The sequence below is a fragment of the Dioscorea cayenensis genome, chromosome 3 (genome assembly GCF_009730915.1).
Source record: "Dioscorea cayenensis subsp. rotundata cultivar TDr96_F1 chromosome 3, TDr96_F1_v2_PseudoChromosome.rev07_lg8_w22 25.fasta, whole genome shotgun sequence".
In the NCBI taxonomy this organism is placed as follows: domain Eukaryota; kingdom Viridiplantae; phylum Streptophyta; class Magnoliopsida; order Dioscoreales; family Dioscoreaceae; genus Dioscorea; species Dioscorea cayenensis.
In genome coordinates, this window is record NC_052473.1 from 15,081,853 (window position 1) to 15,106,484 (window position 24,632).

Here is a 24,632-nt window from a genome sequence, read left to right on the forward strand (position 1 = left end):
ACCAAGAAAAAAAAATTATACCCTTTCGTATGAAAAATGATTAGTAACATACTCATGATATGCATGAAACTAGTGTTTCATAATTATGCTTCATGTTTTAAAACAGAAGTACATTGTTTGTTCTCAATGGCCTTTTTAATTATTTGGGTAAAATTGACTCTAGAAGTAATTGGTTGACAAATAAAACACAAAAATAATATTCATGAAAAAAATTATAGATAATGTTTAATCAGAATGAACTTCACCAAATAATTATTTATTTTAGGTTTAATTCCCTAATTAGACCCTATATTTTACTCAAGTTGCCCATTTGGTCCTCCTATTATGAAATATCCCGATTGAATCCATTTATTAATTTGATTGGAAAATTTTAGTCCAAACACCAGATGATGGCGTGGTGATTACATGGCAAGTCAAATAATAAAATATTACATAAAAAAATATTAATAAAAAAAAAAAAATGGCACCTCATTTGTGGATCCAAGTTTCAAAGCCCGGGAACCCGAAAACCCACAAACCCTAAACTATCTTTCCCTTTCCCCTTTTCTCCAGCCAGTGAACCGCCAGCCCAAACATCCACCTCACCGGTGAATCTTCTCAATTCTGGCCACCGTTCATCTCTTGAGTCATTGCTAGTGTCGCTTCTTGAGCGTTTTCACATTACTTTTCTCCTTCAGCCGTCGATTACAAGCTCGACCTCTATCTTCCATTTTTCTTCTTTTTCTCCAAGGCACCCTATCATTCAGCCACTACTGCACTTTAGCCATTGTCGAACGGTTAACAACTCTGGGACCACCAAATCAGTCTAATTGGCTATTACAATTGTTTTACTTGGAGTTATCTACTGCTATATTTTTTTACAGGGTCGGTGAAAACTTTGATTGTATTAAAAATGATCCTTAACTTTGTGGCTTGAATCTATACTTATGTGGCTTGATCAATAAATATGTAATATATGCATTGTATGATCAGAAATTACAGTAATAGAAATGATTGTGGATTGAATATGTGATTATGCATTGTACCAACATAAATTTAGCTACAAATTTCACACGTACAGATTTCATGAATGAATTATTTCCAACATGATTCCAATTATTGTAATTTCTGTTGAGTTATAAAACAAGCATGAACAATAACATATTATTAAGTAAACCCAAATTTCATTGATCAAATGAAATGTCAAAAATGATACATTTAATATCCATAATGCTGCACAAACAAAAACAAACAGAGACCCAGAATTTGTTCCATAATAAGATGAAATTTATACAAAATATTCCAGCAATGGATACATTACAAACCATTTTGCTTACAAAATATTCCAGTACTGGATACATTACAAAATATTCATTTGCCCTATTCACTAATAGAGAGCATCATCTCTCAAACATTGGGCATTTGTTTCAAGATCAGGGCTTTTCTTGAGTTGTAGCAGATGTGGTGCTATTGTTTGTTCGGAAGGTTGCATCTTCAAATGATGTAGAGGTTCTGCTCACTCTATTCTGATCAATGGTTTGGTTTGTAGTATATTTCCTAATTTTTAGTGCCTTAACTATCAACAACAAAGATCTTATACATTAATATAAAGGGAAAGGGAAATGCAATGGAAATTTATGTTTAAATTGAGAAATAACTAATACATTTAATTGTCCAGTAGTAATGAATGAAGCAAATTGTGGATTATCCCTCCCAATAATTACTTCACCATGGTGAGCACCCTATAATTATCAGACATTGTGTCATTAATTTCCTAATTAACACAAGCTAACACTAATTTTAATGTAAAGATTTATGATGCTTGATCCTTACCCTGATGATAGTTACAGAACCTTGAGCACTAGCAGAAACCTTTTTTTTCCTCTTGATGCTTGTATAGCACTTGCCATTCTTATTTGCCTGCTCTACTTGATCCAATATTGTTCTCATATATTGCCTCAACTTGGGGGCTACCACTTGGGACCTGGAGAAACATTACATAATTAGAAACAAAAAAATTGAAGAAAGACTTTTGATAATATCAATAATAAAAAACTTACAGTGTTATCTCTTTTTGGACTTGTTATGCCCTTGAACACTCTACCATGTCTAGAAATCTTTATTATATTGCCATTTCCCCTCCAATGGTTAGCTCCTCCTCTTCTTGATAGGTTTCCCAAGCATCTTCTTTACCTTTACTGGATTAACAGTAGAAATGTATGCCTTTAAGAACGTGTCTCTTTTAAACCATTCGGTTTCAAAATCTTCTAGATCTACCCCATTAAATGAAATAATAGTCAATGCATGTTCACAAGGATTCCACTTTTATTCCATTTCCTGCAAGAGCAACTTTTGGCATGCTAGCAATACTACATACCCCTCCCTTACATGCTGCAGAAAATTATCTCTAAAGATCTCATGGCTTGCATCCACATTCCATTCTTCATACCACTTGGAACTATTTATCCTTTCTTCTCAATCATAATAATAATATTAGGCCCACAAGAATTTTTCCACTACAATGCATATTGTTTTTTCACAGCAATTCTAGTCATTACATACTGCCTAATATCTAGCTTCAATCATTGTGATTATTGGCTTGGTTCTAGATTCTAGAATTACTACATTGAATGTTTTACACATGTTATTATCAATGACAACACACTTGATTAAATCAATAAAGAATGATTTGCACCAACCTGGAATTGGCCATCCATCCAACAATTACTCCATAGTTTTAGCCCCTCCCTTTAGATGTTTCATTTTCTCAATTTGTTTCTTCATTTTAGGTTCATTTGTAGATCAAGCAACACTCCAAAAATGAATCTACAAATCCTTCCCTAGATAGCTTTTTTCCCATCTTGCATAGATGTGTCTTGCTCACATCCTATGCTAAATGTGTGGTAATAATTCATTCACTACATGTATTAGGCCCTGCAATAAAGACATTCATAAAATTACAAGCCAATTTTACTCAAGGAAAAATATTTATATCAGTATTATAAAAACCTTTTGCATGTTACTTATAAGAGACCATCCTAGTCCATTCCCAATGTTAAGATCAAACCAGGACCAAGTTTTTGTTATCTCCTTATCCACAACTGCCCAAGCTATAGGATACATCTGATTATTGTCATCTCTCCCGACAACCACCAAAATCTTCCCTTTAATCACTCCCTTTAAAAAACATCCATCAAGGCCAATAAGGTTCCATGCAACCACTTACAAACCCTTCTCTAATTGCTACCAAACAGATGTACATCCTCTTAAACATTGCTGGTTCACTTGGGTTTTGTCTTTTAGAGACAATGGCTGCACTGTTGCCATGGTTTGTTGATTTTAATTCTAAAGCATAATTATTTAATATTATAAAATCATGCCTAAACTGCTCTTCAATCTTTCTCAAAACCAAGCCCTTATTATTTCTACACACCATGTTGCTGAAGAATACTCCCAATTCCTTCCTGACCATTATCTTGAAGTACCTAGGCTTGATGAAAGGGACAAAGCTTATGACCTCACCAAACATGTTGACCACAACATGGGTTGTTACTCTTTTATTCCTAGTGGTCCCTAGAAGACAAGAGTGATTTGCCATATAGTATTTGACAACAAACAATTTCTTGCCAAAACACCAGGAGCACAAAATTAGCCAACTACAATTTTTACCACTACATTGAATCCCTCACACTAGTTGCATCATTCTTAATATAGTTGAATTCAAACCCTTTTCTTGTTGAAAATTGGGCAAAGTTCCTACTTGTAAAGTTTCAAATATGGAAACCTAAGGCCTAGGCAGAAATCCTACAAAGGGACATTGGGGTTGTAGTGCTTCCTACTGGACCTGTGCCTCCTTGCATCATCTGCAAATGGATCCATCACTTGTATCATCATAGATCCCTGGATCAGCTGATTCAATATAATCACTATCATGGCCAATTACTTTCCCTATGTCAGTATTATGTACAACAGTATCTCTAGTAGCCCTATCTACATTAATGTCATTGGAGGGCCCTATCCTCCAAAAATGATTTCTTTAATTCAACATATTTCTTTAATTTTTCCCTAGCTGCTTATCTTTTCATCATTAGGATCTGAAGTATAGCCTATAAATGGCATCTATCAAATTGTCATCATCATCCTTACTAGCTTCATTGCCATTGTCAATCTGGTTGTCCTATCCCACTTCTATCTCAATATTATTTGAACCAAGTAATGATGCTTTGGTAAGATCATATCATGTCTAACATTAGAAATCTCCATATAAACATCTATTGTCTTGTGTTTCCTTTTGGTTAAATAAACCTACAATGCCCTAGTCATTGTAAATATTTCTTAATGTTCTGTCATAATCCACATAAGACAAACTCCCCAACATTTTTTGATATCATACCCTAGCTTTTTGACATCTTCTAGCATATCCCAATAGCAAAGCTTGAAAAGATCAACAAAGAATCAGTCCTTGAGCCATTCAAATATTCAAAATCTCCTTCCCTTACTAAATTCCCTTATGTGATGATACTTGATAATGAACTCAAACCAAGAAGTCATATTGTTCTATGAAGGAACAAGAATTTGGATGTTGATGGTTGTTGTAAAAAATTCATTCAACCTTTTTCCCCTAATGTCATTATTGACAGAATTAGGCATTGATTTGCCCAAAAACAAGGCTAATTTTAAACTATGCAACCTATTTGCACTAAAATCATTTTTAAACTATGCAAAGTGGCATAAAATTAATTAATGGTTGTCAACAAAAGACAATGACCACATCAAACCATGATTTTTAAGCTACAAATTAAACAACACTTATGACATAAGGAAAAGATACCCTGGCTATTCAACATATGGCAATCACCACGTCACACAAACCCTAATTATTAAGGTATAGAGTGAAAACACTAATGATCTAGGAAAAACAACTTCAATCATTATCATCAAAGGAAAGGAAACCCTTATTGTTGTGAACATACAAAAATAATGTATATGCATATATGTATACTATAATCAAATCCCAAATTTTTAAGCAGTTAAAGACACATATTGAAAAGTTTGAAAAAAACTTGCCACTTGGAAAAGGAGAATGGGTAGTGGCTCAATAGAAATAAATGAGTTAATGCCCAAATGGGATACAATTTAATGAAATAGGAAGAGTATGTAAAGCAAGATAGGAATAAGGCATTGTAAGGATCAGTTTGAGGGAATGCAAAGATGTTAAGCTCAGATATTATGATTAGGAATTTATTAGCAGTCTTCCATCAAGATATCTTAGTATAAATGCATTATCAGAAGAATTTCATAATATCATAACTTAATCATATCCATTTTAGATCTCTTGATGAAATGCATTTCCTATTGGTTCAATAAATAAATAAATAAACATAACAACAAAAATTCTCAAACAAATTAAAACAACTAAACTTCAACTCAGCCAAGTGGGCTCAATAGAACTATTGAAAATTGGGTCAAGTTTAACCATGGAGCCACTATCATAAAAATAAATAACTTAGCACTATATAAAAGGTTTCATTACATTACCTAATCAGACGCTTTGAGCATCACAATTAGGCAATATCAATTATCATAGCTTAAGCTTGCCTCAATTCAAGGAGAAATCACATTCATGCAAAGGATTGTTAAATAGAACAACATGCTAATATTAGTAAGTGCAAACTGTGTTTTGTTATTTAAAGCCAACAACATTTAAATCACAAAGTTTAGGCAATTAAGTCCTTTACAAAATTCACCCATCTACACATAGAGATACAAGTACTGTAAAATTTAATTAATGCAGACAAATGTCTGCAATGCAACTTTTAATAATCCCCTTCATGGTCTTCTTATGTGGTCCCCCATTCCAATCAAAAATTGGTTGCCAAAACCTTTGGGTACCAAATGTGAAGGCCACTAAACATATTAATGTATAAACATAAAACCCGTATAAAACCTAACACAAGGTAACCTTCTAGGACAAAACATCATAGCACACCTCCTAGCGGTAACCCTAACTTAACCCATATAAACAGAAGCAAAAGCTAAAATTAAGTCTAGTGCCTAGGGAGATGATTTGTCCGTGGGAAGCAAAATGGGTTGTAGTGTCCTCTTCAATGATGCCAAAAGTTAAGGGAATAAAGCAATGACGACTGACATTGAGAAGATTCACCTGTGTGGTGGACATTAGGGTTTGAGGTTTGAGGTTTGTGGGCTAGAGAAGAGGAAGAAGGGAAAGATAGTTTATGGTTTGTGGGTTTTTGGGCTTTAAAACCCAGATCCATAAATGACAAGACATTTTTTTTTTTCTTTTTAATTAATATTTTAAATTTTTTTGTAATATTTAATTATTTGACTTGCCATGTAATCACCACATCAACACTAACGTGCATTAGCAGTTGGATTAAATTTTCTTGATCAAATTAATAAAGGGCTTCAATTAGGACATTTTATAATAGAGAGATAAAAAAGCAACCGGAATAGGAAAATTTTCATTAAGGTGGTGTTTGTTTGAGTGTATCTAGAATTACATGTAATTCCAAATAAATCAAACTTCAAAATTTTTATTGTTTGTTTGAAAAAGGATTTCATTTCACTCATGTAACTTCAAATACATTATCAATGTACGGATGAAGGATTTGGTTTTACGGTAAATTTGGCCGTAAAAACCAAATCCTTGGTCTGAAAATCCCTCATGTCATTCACATGCGAAGGATTCACAAACTTTGGCGGGTAATCTCATCCTTGAGATTAATACTGCGCATAATCCCCAAACCTCTCACCGCCACCAACTTTCCTTCTCTACTATGCTTGAGATATATTGATGCCGTTGCGTCGGAGATGTGTTGCACCCACAAAATCTTCACTTGTCCCCGGATGATCTCGTCAAATACCATCCTGCCACCACTGATCAGGAGGAGGCACTACACCATAATAGCAGTTTGCCGGAATGAAACAAGTAGATGGGATCCATCCATTTCATCTCTGAGATTGTTGGTAGCTGAGGCATGTGCTTCTGATTCATCTCCCGTGATAGCAGTCCGTGAAGCTGGTTCGGCTTGGTGAGGACGCCGGAGTGGAGTAGGCGATGGAGATGAGGGAAGGATAAGATGGTGATTTAAAAACATTATCAAAAATATTTTTCAAAGTATTTGTAATAATAACTAAAAGATGATTATGAGATAGTTGAACTTATAATTTTAAAAAGAAAATTGCATTTAGTAATTAAGTTTACAATATTTTTTTTTGAAAGTCTATTAATATTTAGGTTTAAAAACTTAATTAAATTGTCATATATTTAAAAAGTATTTAAATAATGTGATGGTAAGTTGGTAACATCACCTTAGGTTTTCACACACCTTAAATAAATTAACAAATCCCCCAGACCAAATATAAAATTTTATAATATTGTATTTTCATTTATATCTAACCAAACATCATATTTGATTTCATTGTATTTTAAAAATTCAAAGCATTTGGAGTTACATTGTAACTTAAAATCCATTGTATTTACAATTACACTCAAGTAAACACTACCTAAGAGATGTTTAATATTTTTCTATGAGAAGTAATTCGGGTGGGTTCTATAAGAAAAAATATAAAAATAATATATATATATAAGAAGTCAATATATAGATCATTATTACATGTGTAACTCACAGTGTTTCTCCAATTTTTTTTTGGGGATGGGTAACACGCCATGTGCAATTAAATTAATAATGATAATAACAATAATATCGATAATAATAATAATCTATTCAAAACTATTTTTAAAATTTTTTTATTTTTAACATTTTTATTTGTTAAAATTTTATGAAAAATTTGTTAAAATATTTGATATATATATATATATTTATATACTTATTAATTTTCTAAAATTAAATCACATTTTTTAAATATAATTGAAAAAAATTATTCTAAAAAATATTTCGTTTGAAACATAAAAAAAATTCAAAACTACTTTAAAACTATTAAATTATTAGATCACTAGTTTTGAGAACATATTAAAAATGTATAATCCATAAACTTATTTAAAATACATTTTTTTTATATTTCGGACAGAACCAACACCAAAATTTTTATCCTAATAATTATAGAAACAAATTACACCCATTTCATATAAAAAAAACAATACAATCCATAAGCAGTGTATCCCCTTACTATAAAAATAAATTCCTACATCATTTCTATTTTGAATCTAAACAACCCTTGAATCTTTTTCAAATTAACAATATTAGTTATAAAATAAATCAGGCTTTTGTCTCCAACAAAATCCTTTATCTTCACAAATATTTGCAATTATTATTTAAGAATAAAAAATCTAGACTAAAAACTTGTCCTTCTTTTTTTAAAGCCTATCATCATATTCACAATTATTATTTAAAAATAAAATCTACCACCTACTAAACTTGTCCTTTTCTTCAACCCTTTTCAAATCATCCAAGAACTCACATGGAAAAGCCTCTCTCCTCATAAACTTCTCTCAGACACCATCAAACCCGCTCGTTCTCCTCATAAATAAAAATAAAAAAATAAAAAAATTAAATTAAAATGGGAAAAACCCTTCTTTCTCCAAGTGACAGTGAGGTACCGAAGGGAAGCCCAAACGCAGTGTATGACGTAGACATAAGTACACATTCCTTGTGAGTATACAAACACCATTTCAAAAGCAAAGAATTGCCTGTTGCTTCCCCCCATTTTAACATCCCTCTCTCAATTTTTTCCTCATCCTCTTCGTCTCCCTTCAATTTAGGGTTCCGAGAGGAGGAGCGCAGCAGGGGCGGCGCTGGCGAGGAGATCGCGCTCAAAGCCCTCACGGGCCTCATCCATTCGCCATGGCTTCCAAAGCCTCGTCGTCGGACTCTGCCGGCGGATCGGAACCCCCTGATGACCCTCAGGTTTTGCCCCTTTTCTCCATTCGGTGTTTTTTTAGGCTTTTTTGTTTCTGTTTTTTTGCTGAGGATCTGTGTTTTAGAGCAATGCAGCTTGAATTATGTGATTCTTGTGGTGTTTTCTTGTTAGAATTAGTGCCTTGATTTTGTGAAGTTTGATGGTGGCTGTTTTCATGGGCATGATCATTCATCTTCTTTAGTTTAAATTTGCCATGCTTATGGCTTGTTGTTGCAATGTGTGTGTTGATGTTTTGCAACTGATTGAGCTTAAGTTGTTTTCGTTGGAGTTGATTTTTGGAAATGTTTGCTATGAATTAGGGATAAGTAGTTATATCACCTCTTGCTGAAAGATTTGTTGGGTCATGTCCAGTTTATGGGTGTAGGACTGTAAGTCTTGGAAAGAAATGAATTAGAATTATTGGCGACCTAACAACTGATTGCATTTTCAACCCCCCTTGAGTTCCTTGAATATATACATGTGTCCTATTCACTCTTTTCTTATTTCACATTATTCTGATAATTGAGTGTAATTTAAATTTCAGCTGATATGAGGTTTCATTGATGGTATAAGCACTTGAGTTTTATTTGCCATCTCATTATTAGTATCCTAATAGGAGTTCCTGGTGTTGGACTGAATCTTTCTTTTCAGGCAGTCTACTGCTCAACATCCAATGTCTTTACTTAGAAGCTCAGAACCACATGTGGGATTTGAGCATAGGACCTGTGGGTATTTTCTTTGGCAATGCCATCCAGAAGTAATAGTAGGGATGTGCATCCAACCTGAGTAACATGACAATCCAAACTGAACTGGCCCTTTTGGTTTAGGTATTTTGATGTGCTCAGTTCAGTTCCGATCCTTCCGGACATTCATTTTAAAACCACTATGCTTTAGCTTGGTTTTGGCTTTTTAAATAAAAGACCCAAACAAAACCTGACCAAACTATTTGTTATCTAAACCCTGATCCAACAACCTGAAATCAAATATTTTTGAAACATGAGATATTTAAATGAATCTTATTCTAAGTACTTATTCATTGATGTGGATAGTCTCTAAGTTTAGAAAAATAAATGGAGTTTGCAATTTATATCTTATGGTACTTATTACTAAATTGGAGAAGAGATCAACCATACTTGATTTTTCACAGAATTTGAATTTGTGTGGAATATTTGAAGTAAAAATTTTATTCAAAGTTATTTCCTACTTTCCTAGTTATAATGAGGTTTGGTGTGATTAATACTAATTAAAAGGGTGGCTTTTCAATTTGAGTTGTATTAATATAATGGTTGCAGACTTGGTTAAGTCAGTTAGTAGTCATATTTGTTTAATTAATCATATTGTAAAAGAAGAATTATTCTGGTTTTATTTCTACTCCACCTTATTTTGTTTGGTTGTTTATTCCAAGTTATCCCTATAACAAACACGACCATTGGCTTTATCAACAAAATCCAGTAAGAATACATGCTATCAGTTTGTTGGTTATAGACTTCTGTTGTTGCATGTTCTTCTGTGCCTGTGCTGAATGTCATACGAATTACTGATGAGTGATGACTGATGTCAAAGATTGACACGACCAAGTTAGCTACAAAGCATTTCAAACTGTGACTCATGCATAGCAATAGATATATGTGTTTACAAACTCATGCAAACGCTACAACTATTGCTGGACAAGGCTTGCATCATGTTTTAGTCGTGCTTCATATTCCTTGGCTTTTGGTTTCTTCCTTTAGCTGCTGAACCATTATGACATCTACTTTATGACTTCTCTTCATTATGACTACAAGCCATTTTTTGCTTATGTTTCATATTAGAAACAAAGTGTAGACAGTAATTTTGTTTTCTATGTTCCTGATTTAAGATAAAGTCCTTCATTTTTATCTAGTACCTCTATACATCATTGATCTCTTTGTAAGGGCTACAACCATATCATGTACATGTGCGTTATATGGAGAGGATTTGATTTAATTCATGAGGAATATCTAGAATGATCCACAGCTTCTTGTATTGTATGGGCCATAGTGTAGATGTACTTGTGTCATGAGCATATATGGTCATGAGCTTAGCTATCTATGTGCTTTGGTTATTGGATGATTTTTAACTACTTTTTGTGTAATGCAGACCCCTGGAAACGATGAAAATCACACGTCTCAGGATGTTTTATCAATTATTAATTCTTTCAAGGGACAAGTTATTACTGATCGTGGTGATTACATCAAGGTGCTTACTGCCTTGTGCAAGTTATTGATTAGTTACATGTGATTTTATTCTAGATCACTTTCTGGTGGTTTATGACAATTTATCTTGTTCTTAAAATTTTTAACTTATGATGATTGTGGTACCATTCAACTTTAATTTTTTTGACTTTTATTCAGAAAAAGATGGAAGATAACAAGCTGAAAATTAGTGGCATAACTAATCATGTTTATAATTTGGCAAAACTGAGAAGAAATGCTACGGCAGATGCTGCTGATATGGAGTCAGATTTGCTAACAAGAAGGTGCAAAGATGCTGTTGGTACAATAAATAATCTTGAATTATCTGGTGGAGAAAAGTATGGTAATGGTTTTCAAGATGAAAGTTCATATGGTTCCTCTGTTCTTCTTTTTGGGAACAATCATGTTGGCAAGTGTGCAATTCGAACTATCAAACTACCAGAAGTACCAAAACTACCACCTTATACCACTTGGGTTTTTCTAGACAGGTGATACATCAGCACTACTCGTTGTGGCTGCATATTTTTGCATTTTACATGCCATTTTTTGTGACCTGTGCTGTGCATTTAAGTTTGTGCCTGGATTTAGATAAACTATACAACAACCTGTCATTTGCATATGGTATTCAGTTCTTTCTGACAATGCATGCAGATTTGATTTTTCCTTACTCTCATATTCTATATTGGGGTGCTCTTAAAAGTTCTAGAAATGAACTTTTTGCTGACTTAGTGAACACTAAGTATTGTGGAATGTACGGATTTTTGGTTTGATTCTGTTATCAAAAGGATGATCCTAATTCATAAGCAATTAAAACAGTGCAACTCCATAATTTTGTGAGAGGGTGATGAATGGTAGACTAATATCGGCAAGTAAGCGCAGGAGTGCTTTTTGACTTTTATATAAATGTTGCCTTGTATAGGGATGATAGGTGTCTTGTGGAACTAGGGAGTGCATGAAGAAAAAAGACTAAGAATTGGAGTGAGGATAACACACAGGTTACTACAAGTATAATGCCAAACTCTCTGCAAAATAATGATGTTTTTATGGCAATTTACAAAAGATGATAGTGGTGGGCTGAATTGAACTAAAGATGAATATAGGGTGAATTTGGTCTTGTGACATTGCTAGAGGTTAGGTGCGATGGTCAGTTTAGTTTTGTGATAGAATTCTGATAATAAGCTTTAATTTTATTCTGGTGGTATTGCAGCCAAATTTAGATAGAGCCTAACTAGTGGCAATTGTGGAATGCTATGAAATGTGGATTAAATTATTTTTGCTACTTCATTCATTTATTTGTAGGTTCTTTTCTTTGTTTTTATTTGCTTGGTTATGTCTGCAGAAGATCCAACTGTACTTGCTGCAGTATAGTGGATCATTAAGTGTCATTGTATATGAATACCCAATATCAAATGGAAGGGATATTCAAGGAATATTTCATCAACATTGTTACCATAGAGGGAAATTTCTTAATGCAATTGCGATTATTTTCAAGTTAAGTAAGGTTTTTTATTAGGATAAGATATCATGTTATTCTGAACTCGATCATAGGGATTAGACTACAATTTTACTTCCTTCTTTTAGTGTTAGTACTAGGTAATGGCCATTGGCAAAACTAATGGTTTTTTTTTTTTGTGATAGAAGTGCAAGAGTTCTGGCTGCCATTTTTTGTACCAATGCTTTTTCTTGAGAGGTCTAAGTAAATATCTCATTCTTTCACATTCTCCATTTTTCAGAAGAATAATGTTGTACTTTGGTGTTGAAACCTTTCCAATTTCACTTCAAATCATGTTTCTTTGATCATTATTAATGCCATCAATGTACAAAATATATTGACTGATGATTTATGTTGTTACTATAATTTTTCTCTGCTCACATAAGAATAGGATTCTCTTCTATGTGCCATTTGCTATTGCTTGGAACCTTTTCATGATTTGACAAAATCTTTGCTCAAACTACTTTCTGGTTAGGATCTAGTGTAGATGTAAATAATTCTAACTAAGATTATTCCTTGTTGTGAATGGCTATCATTATTGCACTCATATGATTATGTAACACATCAACATTCTTATTTCCAAATGTGGTTTCCTCATTGCATAATAATTAGCTATTAATTTATATGTGGTTTACATCACTTGCAATATGTTACCAGATCAATTTGGAAGCTTATTTTCATTTGCATCCTTTGAATATCTTAGTGCACTTCTGTATAAGTTTTACTACTGCTATAATCATTCAATGTTTTGTTTTGCTTTGAAGTGTTGCATACTCATTTTTTTATGTGTGTGTGTATATATATGTATATGCAGAAACCAAAGAATGACTGAGGATCAATCTGTTGTTGGTAGAAGAAGAATATATTATGATCAGAGTTGTGGTGAAGCTTTAATTTGCAGTGATAGTGAGGAAGATAATATTGAAGATGAAGAGGAAAAGAAAGAATTTGGAAATGTCGAGGACTACATTCTTTGGTTAGTACTCATTCTTCTGGATTGAAAATTTTCAATATCCTTTCCTTTTGGCCTTTTACGTTGTCTTTTCACTTAGGTGGAACTGTTCTCTTGCTCATGTTCTAATTTTTACTAGAAATTATTAATTGAAAGAGAATGCTATTTGCTGTGGCAGGCATAATTGAATGGTTTATTATAAGCTGATTAATTTGGTTAAATTAAATGTGAAGGGTAGGTTATAGTTTTTGGGACAAACAGGGAGACTTGGAATTGAATTCATTTATTGACCTCAATACGAAAGCTTGCAAATTCTTGTTGTTAAATATTACAGTGACAACTGACTAAATCTTTTAGTTTTAATCTTAAGAAATTCACCTGGTTTTCCTTCCTTGAAGATGCGGGTTTTTAATTCTATGCATCACGCTGAGGTTTCATATCATACATGCAGTAACTGCTTGGCTTTGGAGTTCCAGTAAAGATTATTTTCCTTAAACTTTGGTGGAACCTTAGTTTGTTTGATAAATGTAAAATTGAAAAAAGAAATTGGGAACAATATATTTCTCAAAAAACAAGTTAAAATTTTTGACCATATTTTGTTAGATCTTTGATCACTTCTGAAACCTAGAAGTGAGCTTTACTAAATTTAGGTCCTCTCTAGAGTCTTATTCTGTGTTGACCATGACATTTGTAATTTACTTCAGAAGTCCATCTGACTACATCTTAATAACCCTTGTTCACTTCACCTTACCTTCTGGTGTATAATGGCATGATTTCAGTCTACAGCACCAATAAACCTAGTTGGTACAATTTTATGACTTGTAAGGTCTTTCTTGCATGAGATCTGATATGAACTATGTATCACAGCACTTTTATTTCCTCTGCCACTGTCCTTTCTGTTATGCCTTCAGCTTCTAGAATATACATATATTGGCAACTAAAAACTGATTTTTTGCCCTTGTAATACAAACCAGGCAATTACACCTAGGTTTCTAGCCAATCACGCCTAGAGATTCTAGGCAATCACACTTACAAGAAAAAAAAGGGAAATTACAACTCAAAAATAGCATTAAGCTAAGAAATTTCAGAATAATTCATTTATTTCCAAAAAGATTTATTGTCATTTTATAGAGATTAAATATCTCTCTAAGCAAATTTTGATTGAAAATATGACAATTATTATTTAAGCTAGAATTTGTTTGGACTTATAGACTTATTGATAAACTCCACTTATGATAAAATTCAAAACAAACCCATTAGATTTGGCTTATTTGTATAGGCCAAAAACTGAAATTGCCAAACTATCCCTAACACCTAAACACATGATCTTAGTTCTTAAACAGCTTCTAAACCTAAACTATGCTAAATAATAATAGCACCTGATGTTTTGTATCACTTTGCTTTAGGGCTTATTTGGCTGCAAAATAAAAAAATATAGCATAATTTTATTATGTAGGAAGTGCAAGTGATTATTACAGAAATTGTGGTATATTTTTTTCTTACAGAATGAGTGTTTGGTTAATAAAATAAAAAAAATCATGGTGATCAAGCGATCGACGACCGGACCGCATGTGGATCGATGGCCGGTCACTAGAGGCCGGCCGGACCACCGGACCATCGGTGGCCGGTTGCCGGAGGCCAACCGGTGGTCCCATGGCCGATTGCCGGAGGACGGTCGGATCACCGGTCGACAGCTGGTGTGTCACCAAAGGGCGGCTGGACTATCGGTGGACAGGTGCCTGGCCGGCGGAGGCTGGCCGGACCATTGGTAGACCACCGGCGTGTCACCGGAGACCGGCCGGCTAGACCCCTGGTGGACCGGTGGCCTGTCGCCGGAGGCCGACCGGACTGGTGGCCGGTCGCCGAAGGTCATCCGAACCGCCGGACGGATCGATGACGGGTGGCTGAATCAAAAAGAAAAGAGAAACATTTTACAATGAGAAAATTTTCCACTCTTAGTAGAATATTTTTTTATGCCATAATACTTATATTATGTTATAATTTTATATTCAAAAATAAGTACCCAAACAACCAATATGGCATAATTCTCAGAAAATGTTAAATTATGTCATATTGTACGGATTATGCCTTAATTTTTGGCTATCCAAACAGGCCCTTAATAAATTTTATAATTATATTTTTCTAAACCTCTGATTCATCATCTTGGGGGTTTTTTTTTAATTAAATTATATTCATCTTCTTTTTATTAATTATTTCAGTCACTATTTCCATTCACCTTATCTTGTCTACTAATGAGTATTTACTTAAGCATTGTAGGATGACCATAAAAGAAGTTGGTACCTCAGATATTGTGATGGATTCATTGGCTCAGCATTTGGATAGAAAACCTTGTGAAATAATGGTATGTAACATGCGTACACATCCATTAGCAACTTGGCCTGCATATAACCACTAATTTTGACTTTTAAGATGCTATGATTGTGGTCTCTCTCTTCCCTGAGTGATGAGAATTGATCTTCAATCCTTACCTGGGTTTGGCAGCTCCCAATTCACTTTTGCTAACATTTTGAGATTTATGGAACTATGTCCACCATCTTATATTTACAGGCAAGATATGAGCATTTGCTAAAAAGAGAGAAAACCAAAAAATGTGTTCAAAATGGTGAAAACGGATCAGGGGAAAAAGTTGAAGATGCGTTTTTTGAAAAAGATCTTGATGCGGCATTGGATTCTTTTGATAACCTTTTTTGTCGACGATGTCTTGTAAGCACTTGGATATATCTGACTAATGTGGCTGTTCAGTTGCTTTGTTTTGAGAGCTCAATGCTTTGACTACATTATTTTGCTAATAATATTCCATTTGCTTCTTGATAACTGGCAGGTTTTTGATTGTAGACTACATGGTTGTTCTCAGGATTTAGTGTTTCCTGTAAGTTGATAAACTGAATAAGCTAGATACTTTACTTTGTGTAGTAGCTGAGAAGTTTCATCTTTATTCCAGGCAGAGAAACCATACCCATGGAGCAATTCTGATGATGGCACACCTTGTAGCAATCATTGCTACAAATTGGTATGGGTTATGAAACCAAAGCACCAATTATCAATTAGTTTTATATGTATTAAATGACCTCAATATTTTTATAAGTACTTCCTCTTTTTTCAGGCCTCCAACTCTGAAGTTGTTACTTCGTTGAATTCCCAAAATTTTGAAGAATTAACTCACTCATCTGGCAGTACTGCACCACAAAATACTCCTAGAAAGAAAATGCATGGTTCTTCTGTTGGGCGGAGATCAAAGTCTAACCAAAGTGAAAGTTCGTCAAATGCAAGATTTGTATCTGAGAGCAGTGAATCTGAAGTACGTCCTCGGCGTGATGGGATATCCACCCATATCTTCTTCACCTTTAAAAGTCAAGCTGAATGGAAAATGTGGTATCCGAAAGAGAAACAATAAAAGAGCTGCTGAAAGAGTACTTATCTGCATAAGAAAAAGGCAAAAGCAAATGTTGCCATCCGGCTCTGCGCCTGTTGCTAATGGATCCATTTGGTTACATGATATGAAGCTTAGGTCAAACACTCGCAAGGGAAATAAAGATATCAAATTTTCTTCACATAACAGAAAACTAAGCTCTTCAATTGTTAGAAAATGTCGGAAAAAAGTATCCCCATCACTGGATAATGTGGACACTTCATTTGTTTTTCCTAGTCAGTGTGCTGCTGAGATGGTCAAGGAATCCACAGCGACCGCCGGTGATGAGAATTCGAGAAAAGACGATTTGGTTGATGAGAAGCATGAATTCATTGGTGTCTTGTCTTGGAAGGCCATTGAGAAAGGGCTTTTTGCAAAAGGATTGGAGATCTTTGGAAGGAATAGGTCAGTTAGTTTTTCTTGTTTAAAATAATTTTTTTCCCACTCTGTGATGTGGTTGCTTGATATTCTTTCTCCATATGGGGAGGTTTTCTTGTCCAAGTATTTGCAGAAAATAAAAGTCCTATGTGCATTTTTTTGTTGTAATAATGATTTATAACCTGCTATCATTTCGCTTCATATCTGATTTAAATACAACGTTTCTTGATTAGGAAGCCAAGGAAATATTTTGCATCATTAAAGTTTTGTTTAGATAGGTTTTTAAACTTCAACAAGTGCTACCTGTTCTAAATTAACACATACCTTAGAACTAGACTGGTTTTCTTGATCTGAAATTCTTATGGCTTGACCTTTATTATCAAAGTTGATCTTTTTAGAGGCATGACTTATATGCCTGTATGCTCAAGGATTTAACATGATCTTATTTGCAAGACATTCAAATGCTAGAGCATTTAAAAGCAAATGGATTGCTTGAACATGATGAAAGTTATGTCTGAACAGTTTGCTCTTGATATATCCGTTATCAGTTAGGGTGGCTTTAAGTCGATTCACATTCACATAATATTAGCAAATAACTGTTTTATGCAGTCATTCACTGTTAAAACAGTTTCTGAATATCTTGAGAAGAAGGTAAGATTGGCTTTTGTATGCATTCGTTTTAATTGCTTATAATGAAGTCAGAGTCTCCACACAAATAACTGTCTAATCTATCTTTTTCTTATCCCACCTATTAAATTTACTATTATTAGTATTTGCAGATCTTCTTTTGCTTAGAGTAAGCCCTGGTTTCCATTCTGAAGACAATAATCATGTTGAGCATTACTAATGATAAACACATCTTACTTCTTGATCCTTTCTATTTGAATAATAAAAACAATAATTTACATAGATGAGGCTTTTGATGTGTGAGAACTTTCCCTGATCTAAATTAGTATCATTGCATAGATGAGTTGTGCTTGTTTATTATGTTCAATGCATAAAGTTTACCTTCTCATTTCCTTTTCTTCCATATCTGACTTTTCTGTTGTAGGATACCTTTAGGAAATTCATTTAATGTAGGCTTTTCTTGATGATTGCAATAGCCTACATGTATTTCGTTCTGCTGGCTTATTTTCCAATTATTGTGATAGTATGTCATAAATATTAGGGCGTGAGCTCTGAATTCCCAGATTTGCTGGTTGTTCTAGTGAAATATGGTAACTCCTTTCCATCTCTTCTAAGCATAAACCTCGAGAAAGTTTGTGTGATTTGTTTTCTCATATTAATTTTGCATAAGGTTTTTGTGAAACAACATTGTAGTGAAGTGACATTTATAGCTAGATGTGCCTCATTAACTCTTTTTGTTGCTGAGAAACACTGCAGTATTCTGAAATAAACTTTTCAGTTTAACTCTAATCTGTATCCTTTCTGCATTGCAGCTGTCTGATTTCTAGAAATCTTTTGAACGGAATGAGAACATGTACAGAAGTCTTTCAATACATGAGCTTCATTGAAAACAAAGGAACATTTGCCAGAGGCAATGGTACTAATTCTTTGGTAGAAGGCCATGGCAAGGTTGACTACAACGAAAATCCTCCATCTCATCATGACATATTTTGGTTAAGAAATAATCTTATAATTTTTATGGTGGTTTCCAGGGTAATGAATTGCGGACAAGATCAAGGTTTGTTAGGAGGCGAGGTAGAGTTCGCAGATTGAAGTATACTTGGAAGTCTGCTGGTTACCATTCCATCAGGAAAAGAATTACTGAGAGAGAGGATCAACCATGTCGGCAGTATAATCCTTGTGGCTGTCAATCTGCCTGTGGAAAGCAGTGTCCTTGCATTTTAAGTGGGACCTGTTGTGAGAAGTACTGTGGGTGAGATCTCCCTACTCCGACTTAACATGGCATCACATCACAGCTTTCTAATCTGCTTTCTGTTTTATGATACTAGGCATTAAAGAGAATATAATTTGATCTGCACAAAATGTTATCACTGATCAATGCTTTAAATATCGGACTTTATTGATTTAGTTTTTTTGCTTTTCTTTTGATGTCTTGTATTCTGTCAATCCAATCAGTAGACTAGCAAGGCCTAAATTATGTATGCTCCAGTTGATGAATCTAAAACCTAAGACTGCTGATTTCTTTGAAAGCATATCCTGAATATAGTAGAAAAACCTATCTTGGCAAGACTTTTAACATCTGTTATTCTTCAATGCCCTTTTATTGCTATTGACAAGGCCTAAATTCGGCTTCTTTAATTGTATATTAGGTACTAACCTTTTATGCACAATATTTAGCAATAGCTTTGCTAGCGAGCTTTTTGGCCCATTTGAACAATTAGAAATATCATATGAATGCTCAACTGCAATTACTTCTCCTTTGAAATAGATTTTGAACTTGATATATGATAACTATTGAAGCTGGGGGTTTGAAGAACTTCTAATTTTTATTTTTTCATACTTCTATATGTAATTCTAATTTCAAGTTTACGTGTTGCTTTTGTTTGGTTGTATCAGAACAATATTTACTGCCGGGATCCTATTTTTATCAATATCAGCACATGTGGTTAGTAGTAATTGAGGTTATTTTGGAATGAGTAAGATGAATGAAGGGTGTAGAAATTGTGTTAAGGTGAGATTTATGTATGAGCAGCAATCAGTTTGTGTATATAAGGAAAATCTAGTTATGTGTGTGGATGGTGAAATTATGATCATATGATCATAGGAGAACCAAAAACTTTCAAGGTTGCTAAGATGGAACATGAAGCATCCCTTGAGAATAAACCTATCCAACCAGGATAAGCATAACTTAAGGTTTAAAGAATGTGTGCTCTCTTCCTGAGAACTTTTGAGAGATACTCTAGGTAGTAAAGCCTTGTTTCTGAAAATATGCCAGCCGGTAAAGATTTTGGAGAGTGATTAAGCTAAAATAGATTGTCTTTCCTTTTTAGTTGGAGCTCTATTAGCATCATTTTTTCTTGCCCTTTTTTTTTAGATTATTGAGGCTTTCTTGCTTCAAATGATTTGAAAATTACATAATCTTATTGAAGCCCTTGTAAGCAGTATTTGAGTGCTCACTTTGCTTATAAGTTCACCTACATCCCAATAAGTTGATGCCAGAAGGGCTTCTGTAATAGGGCCGAATATCATGCCCCGTTCTCCCTCAGAATTATGATGTAAGTATTCATTCTCATGAGATCGTTAGGAGAACAGACTCAACGGAGATGTTTTAGGATTATCTGATATTGATTTGCAACTCTCCTACGTGCTCAGTAAAGGTTTTGAAAGAATCTGGTGCACTAAATTGGACGTAAAAAGAGCTGATGTGATAGCTTATTTTCCTTTTTTGTGAGGAGTGACAATACAATTTGAGGTCAGATTGATACAAACTATGCTTCGATTTGTTGTAGCCATTTTTTATGTAGATGTCCTGATTGATATCTATCAATCTTGTTTTTTAATGTTATAAATTTATAGTAGCCTACCTATATATTTTCTTATTATTCCTTAATACATGTGATTAGTTTAAATTATAAATTTTGTTAACTGGATGAAATTTACATTTGAGTTTCATATGAAGATTTTACTCTAAGGGAAGTTTTCATTTAATCTATCATCTGGCTTTCACTTATTGACTTATGTTCTGTGTTTTAGTTGTCCTAAGATGTGCAAGAACCATTTCAGAGGTTGCCACTGTGCCAAAAGTCAATGCCGTAGTCGTCAATGCCCATGTTTTGCTGCAGACAGGGAATGTGATCCTGATGTTTGTAGAAACTGCTGGGTTGGGTATGTGTTTATAACAGATTTTTTTTTTCTTCCCAAGAGATTTGTATTTATTTTGCTGCGTAATTTTCTTGTGTACATTTGCCATCCTTGCTAAACTTCAGTGATATTCATGATACCTTGTTTCCATGTTCTTTTAAGTCTTACTCATTACTTGCCTTGTTTGTTTTGCAACTGGTTTAATGCAGTTGCGGTGATGGTTCATTAGGAGGTCCCACTCAAAGAGGAGATAATTATGAATGCAGAAATATGAAGCTTCTACTCAAACAACAACAGAGGGTAAATAAAGATTGCCTCTTCTTTTCAATCGAGATAACTTTCTATTTAAGTGTTCTTTGAAGTATTGGATATTAGCTCAATTTACAATGCACTGTCTGAAGCAATACATATACTTAAAGACAGTTTTTTTGAATTTTCACCATGAGAATGCTAGTTATTAGTTGTCAGTTCTGATCTATTTCTCACCAGGCTGTTCTGAAGGATATAACTATGCAAACACCCGTATTCTGGAATTACTCTTTGAATTTTGTTTCAGAAGGTAATCGTTAGATGTCGTTACATATGAATCTCAAGATGCTACTACCATCCTTTTCAATGTGCAAAAACGATTTTCACCACGGATATGCAGTTTTTCATATGCAAATTCCTTTTTTTTTTTCTAGTTAGTAGTCTCTAGTTACTATTCTTTTCGAGTATCATCACGGTTCTTTTGATTGCCCAGATTGTTTTGAATCAATTTAATATATTTTTCAAGTAATATTCCAGTCTGATTATTCATAGGCCTCATTCATTAGGGGCTTGTATGGGCTATCCTACCATTAATGGAAGTTACATATGTATGAAGAGTCTATCTATTATTTTGGTGCTTAAAAATTTCTGTGATAAATACACTTCTGCAGGTCCTACTGGGAAGATCTGATGTTTCTGGCTGGGGGGCTTTTCTTAAGGTAAAGTTGCAGCTCTCAGTACTTAGTCCTTGCTTATTGCACATTACTGAATGAATCTTTAATCCATTTCAGAATAGTGTTGGTAAACATGAATACCTTGGTGAGTATACTGGAGAACTAATCTCTCATCGAGAAGCAGATAAGCGTGGAAAGATTTATGACCGTGAAAATTCATCATTTCTCTTTAACCTGAATGATCAGGTATGTAACTGCTACCATACTGCAACCGCTTCACTTACGTTGATAGACATTGTAGTTTCTGATGAGTGTCTCTTGCAGTTTGTTCTTGATGCTTACCGGAAGGGTGATAAACTGAAGTTTGCAAACCATTCTCCTGATCCAAATTGCTATGCGAAAGTTATTATGGTAGGAGGTGATCATAGGGTAGGTATATTTGCCAAAGAGCGGATAAGCGCTGGAGAGGAGCTGTTCTATGACTATCGCTATGAGCCAGATCGAGCTCCTGCTTGGGCTAGGAAACCTGAATCATCCAGTGGCAAGAAGGATGAAAGTTTCCCATCCAGTGGGCGTGCCAAAAAACTCGCCTAACTGATCAAGCTAACCTCTGATTGTCCTTTCTTTGTCTAATTTCTCATGCTTATTTTTGTGAACCCTTAGTTTATTATTTTTAAAAGGGAATTGGAGCCATTTCATTTGCCTTTAGATATTCTTTGATCTGTAAAATGTTTTTAAAACTCTGCAGCATTTTGATAGTGGATGCTTTTCTGTTGTACAAACTAATGTTACAAAATGTGAATGCAATGTTTCTTGTTAGACTATTGTGGTGATAGTGGATGCTTTTCCGTTGTACAAACTAATGTTACAAAATGTGAATGCAATGATTCTTGTTAGGCTATTGTGGTAGAGCCATTTAATTGCTTGATGTTTGATGATGACTGCCTCTTTCTGTTACCATCTGTTAATGTTTTTACTGTAGTGATTCTAGGCAAAGTCTGATTTTTTTTTTTTTCAAAGTGAAATTGCTTCTGTACCCTAACCTTTATTTGGTTGGGTGTTTTTGGAGGGGCTGAGGACCAACTTTTTTTTTTTTTTGAAAAAAAGAACTGTACAACAGCTTTTATTGAATGAAAAAAACTAGGGTGACGTTTGGTTGGATGTACTTCTAAATGCAGTGGATTTCTAGTTAAAATGTAACTGGAAATAGTTGATTTTCAAAATATAGTGTAGTCAAATCTTGTGTTTGATTGGGTGTAATTGAAATTACTGTATTATAAAATTTTTTGTTTGTTTGGAAGGATTTGTAAATTTGGAATTGAAAAACACATGTGTATAAGTGTACGTATCTGTGTGTATATATGCACATGTATGTACATGTATATCAATATATATATATAAGTATATGTATATGTGTGTGTATATATGAATATATGCGTATATATACATATATGCATATGAGTATATGTATATGTAAACATAATATGTATAGGTATATGTATACATGTGTGTATATGCATATATGCATATGTATATATGTAGAAGTGTATATATGTATATGTATATATTTGTGTAGAAGTATATGTATATATGTATATGAGTATATATATATGTAAACATACTTTGTATATGTATATGTATACATATGTGTATATGTATATATGTATATATGTAGAAGTGTATATATGTGTATGTATGTATGTATATATATAAATATGTGTAGAAGTATATGTATATGCATATGTGTATGTGTATGTGTATGCATATGTGTGTGTATATATATATATTAATATGTATATATGGTTTTGTATACATATATATACTCATATATATACATCACATAAGGATTTTCAACTCCCGGGATTTTGATTTACGCCCAATTTGGGCATAAAACCAAATCGCTCATTGGATGTAATCTGAGTTACATGGGATTTTTAAAATTCTGTGAAACAAACACTGAATTTCTAAAAACCAAGTACCTCAAGTTATATGTATCTCCAAATTCCCCCAAACAAACACTACGTAAGAGAACTAAGCAGAGAAGACATCAAAGGATGAAAACAAACCAAATAACACAAAACAAAGAAGAAAAGGAAAGAGACAAAAACAACCAAAATTATAGAGAAATTAGCAAACAAAACCAGCATTGTCAACAGCCTTCATAAGCCAACTGGGAAGATCAAGGTCTTTGTGAAAAGAGATAGGTCCTGGGAGTTGATTTACTTCTAGGCTGAAGTATATGCTAACTTGTTCCAATTCCAAGAGATCAAATCAACATGAGGATTACCAATTTCGGGCAGCAAATGACAGATTAGCCACAGAAGTTTGCGAAAACCACAACCCCAAACATTGACGATTATTTAAGATACCCATGAGAGGTTGAGAGCTGATAAAAATTCTGGCAATGTTGATATTCTCCATTCTAACATTGTGAAGAACAATAATGAGAGCCCTTTATATTAGCATCCGGGCTCGAGAAGAAAGGGATCTGGCAGCATCCTGCAAGTAGAAAATCAAAATTAGAATCAATAATCACAAAATATGCACCCCCATTCCCTGATTCATCGCTTCCAGCTGCTGCTGAGTAGAGGCAGAAAGCTCCTGAAGAAGGCCGATT

General features: G+C 33.9%; 1 protein-coding gene across 1 annotated transcript; it reads left to right on the forward strand.

Moving 5' to 3' along the window:
* The first annotated feature begins 8,361 nt into the window (after nucleotides 1–8,361).
* Nucleotides 8,362–22,719, forward strand: LOC120254663 (histone-lysine N-methyltransferase CLF-like). Its single transcript, XM_039262729.1, is given in 18 exon segments — nucleotides 8,362–8,612; nucleotides 8,723–8,867; nucleotides 10,978–11,076; nucleotides 11,232–11,560; nucleotides 13,379–13,540; nucleotides 15,794–15,878; nucleotides 16,085–16,240; nucleotides 16,359–16,406; nucleotides 16,479–16,547; nucleotides 16,641–16,868; nucleotides 16,870–17,351; nucleotides 18,764–18,899; nucleotides 18,983–19,203; nucleotides 20,985–21,116; nucleotides 21,302–21,392; nucleotides 22,013–22,060; nucleotides 22,133–22,261; nucleotides 22,340–22,719. Coding segments are annotated over 18 exon segments (2,922 nt in total). The 5' UTR covers nucleotides 8,362–8,520; the 3' UTR covers nucleotides 22,610–22,719.
* Nucleotides 22,720–24,632: the final 1,913 nt, after the last annotated feature.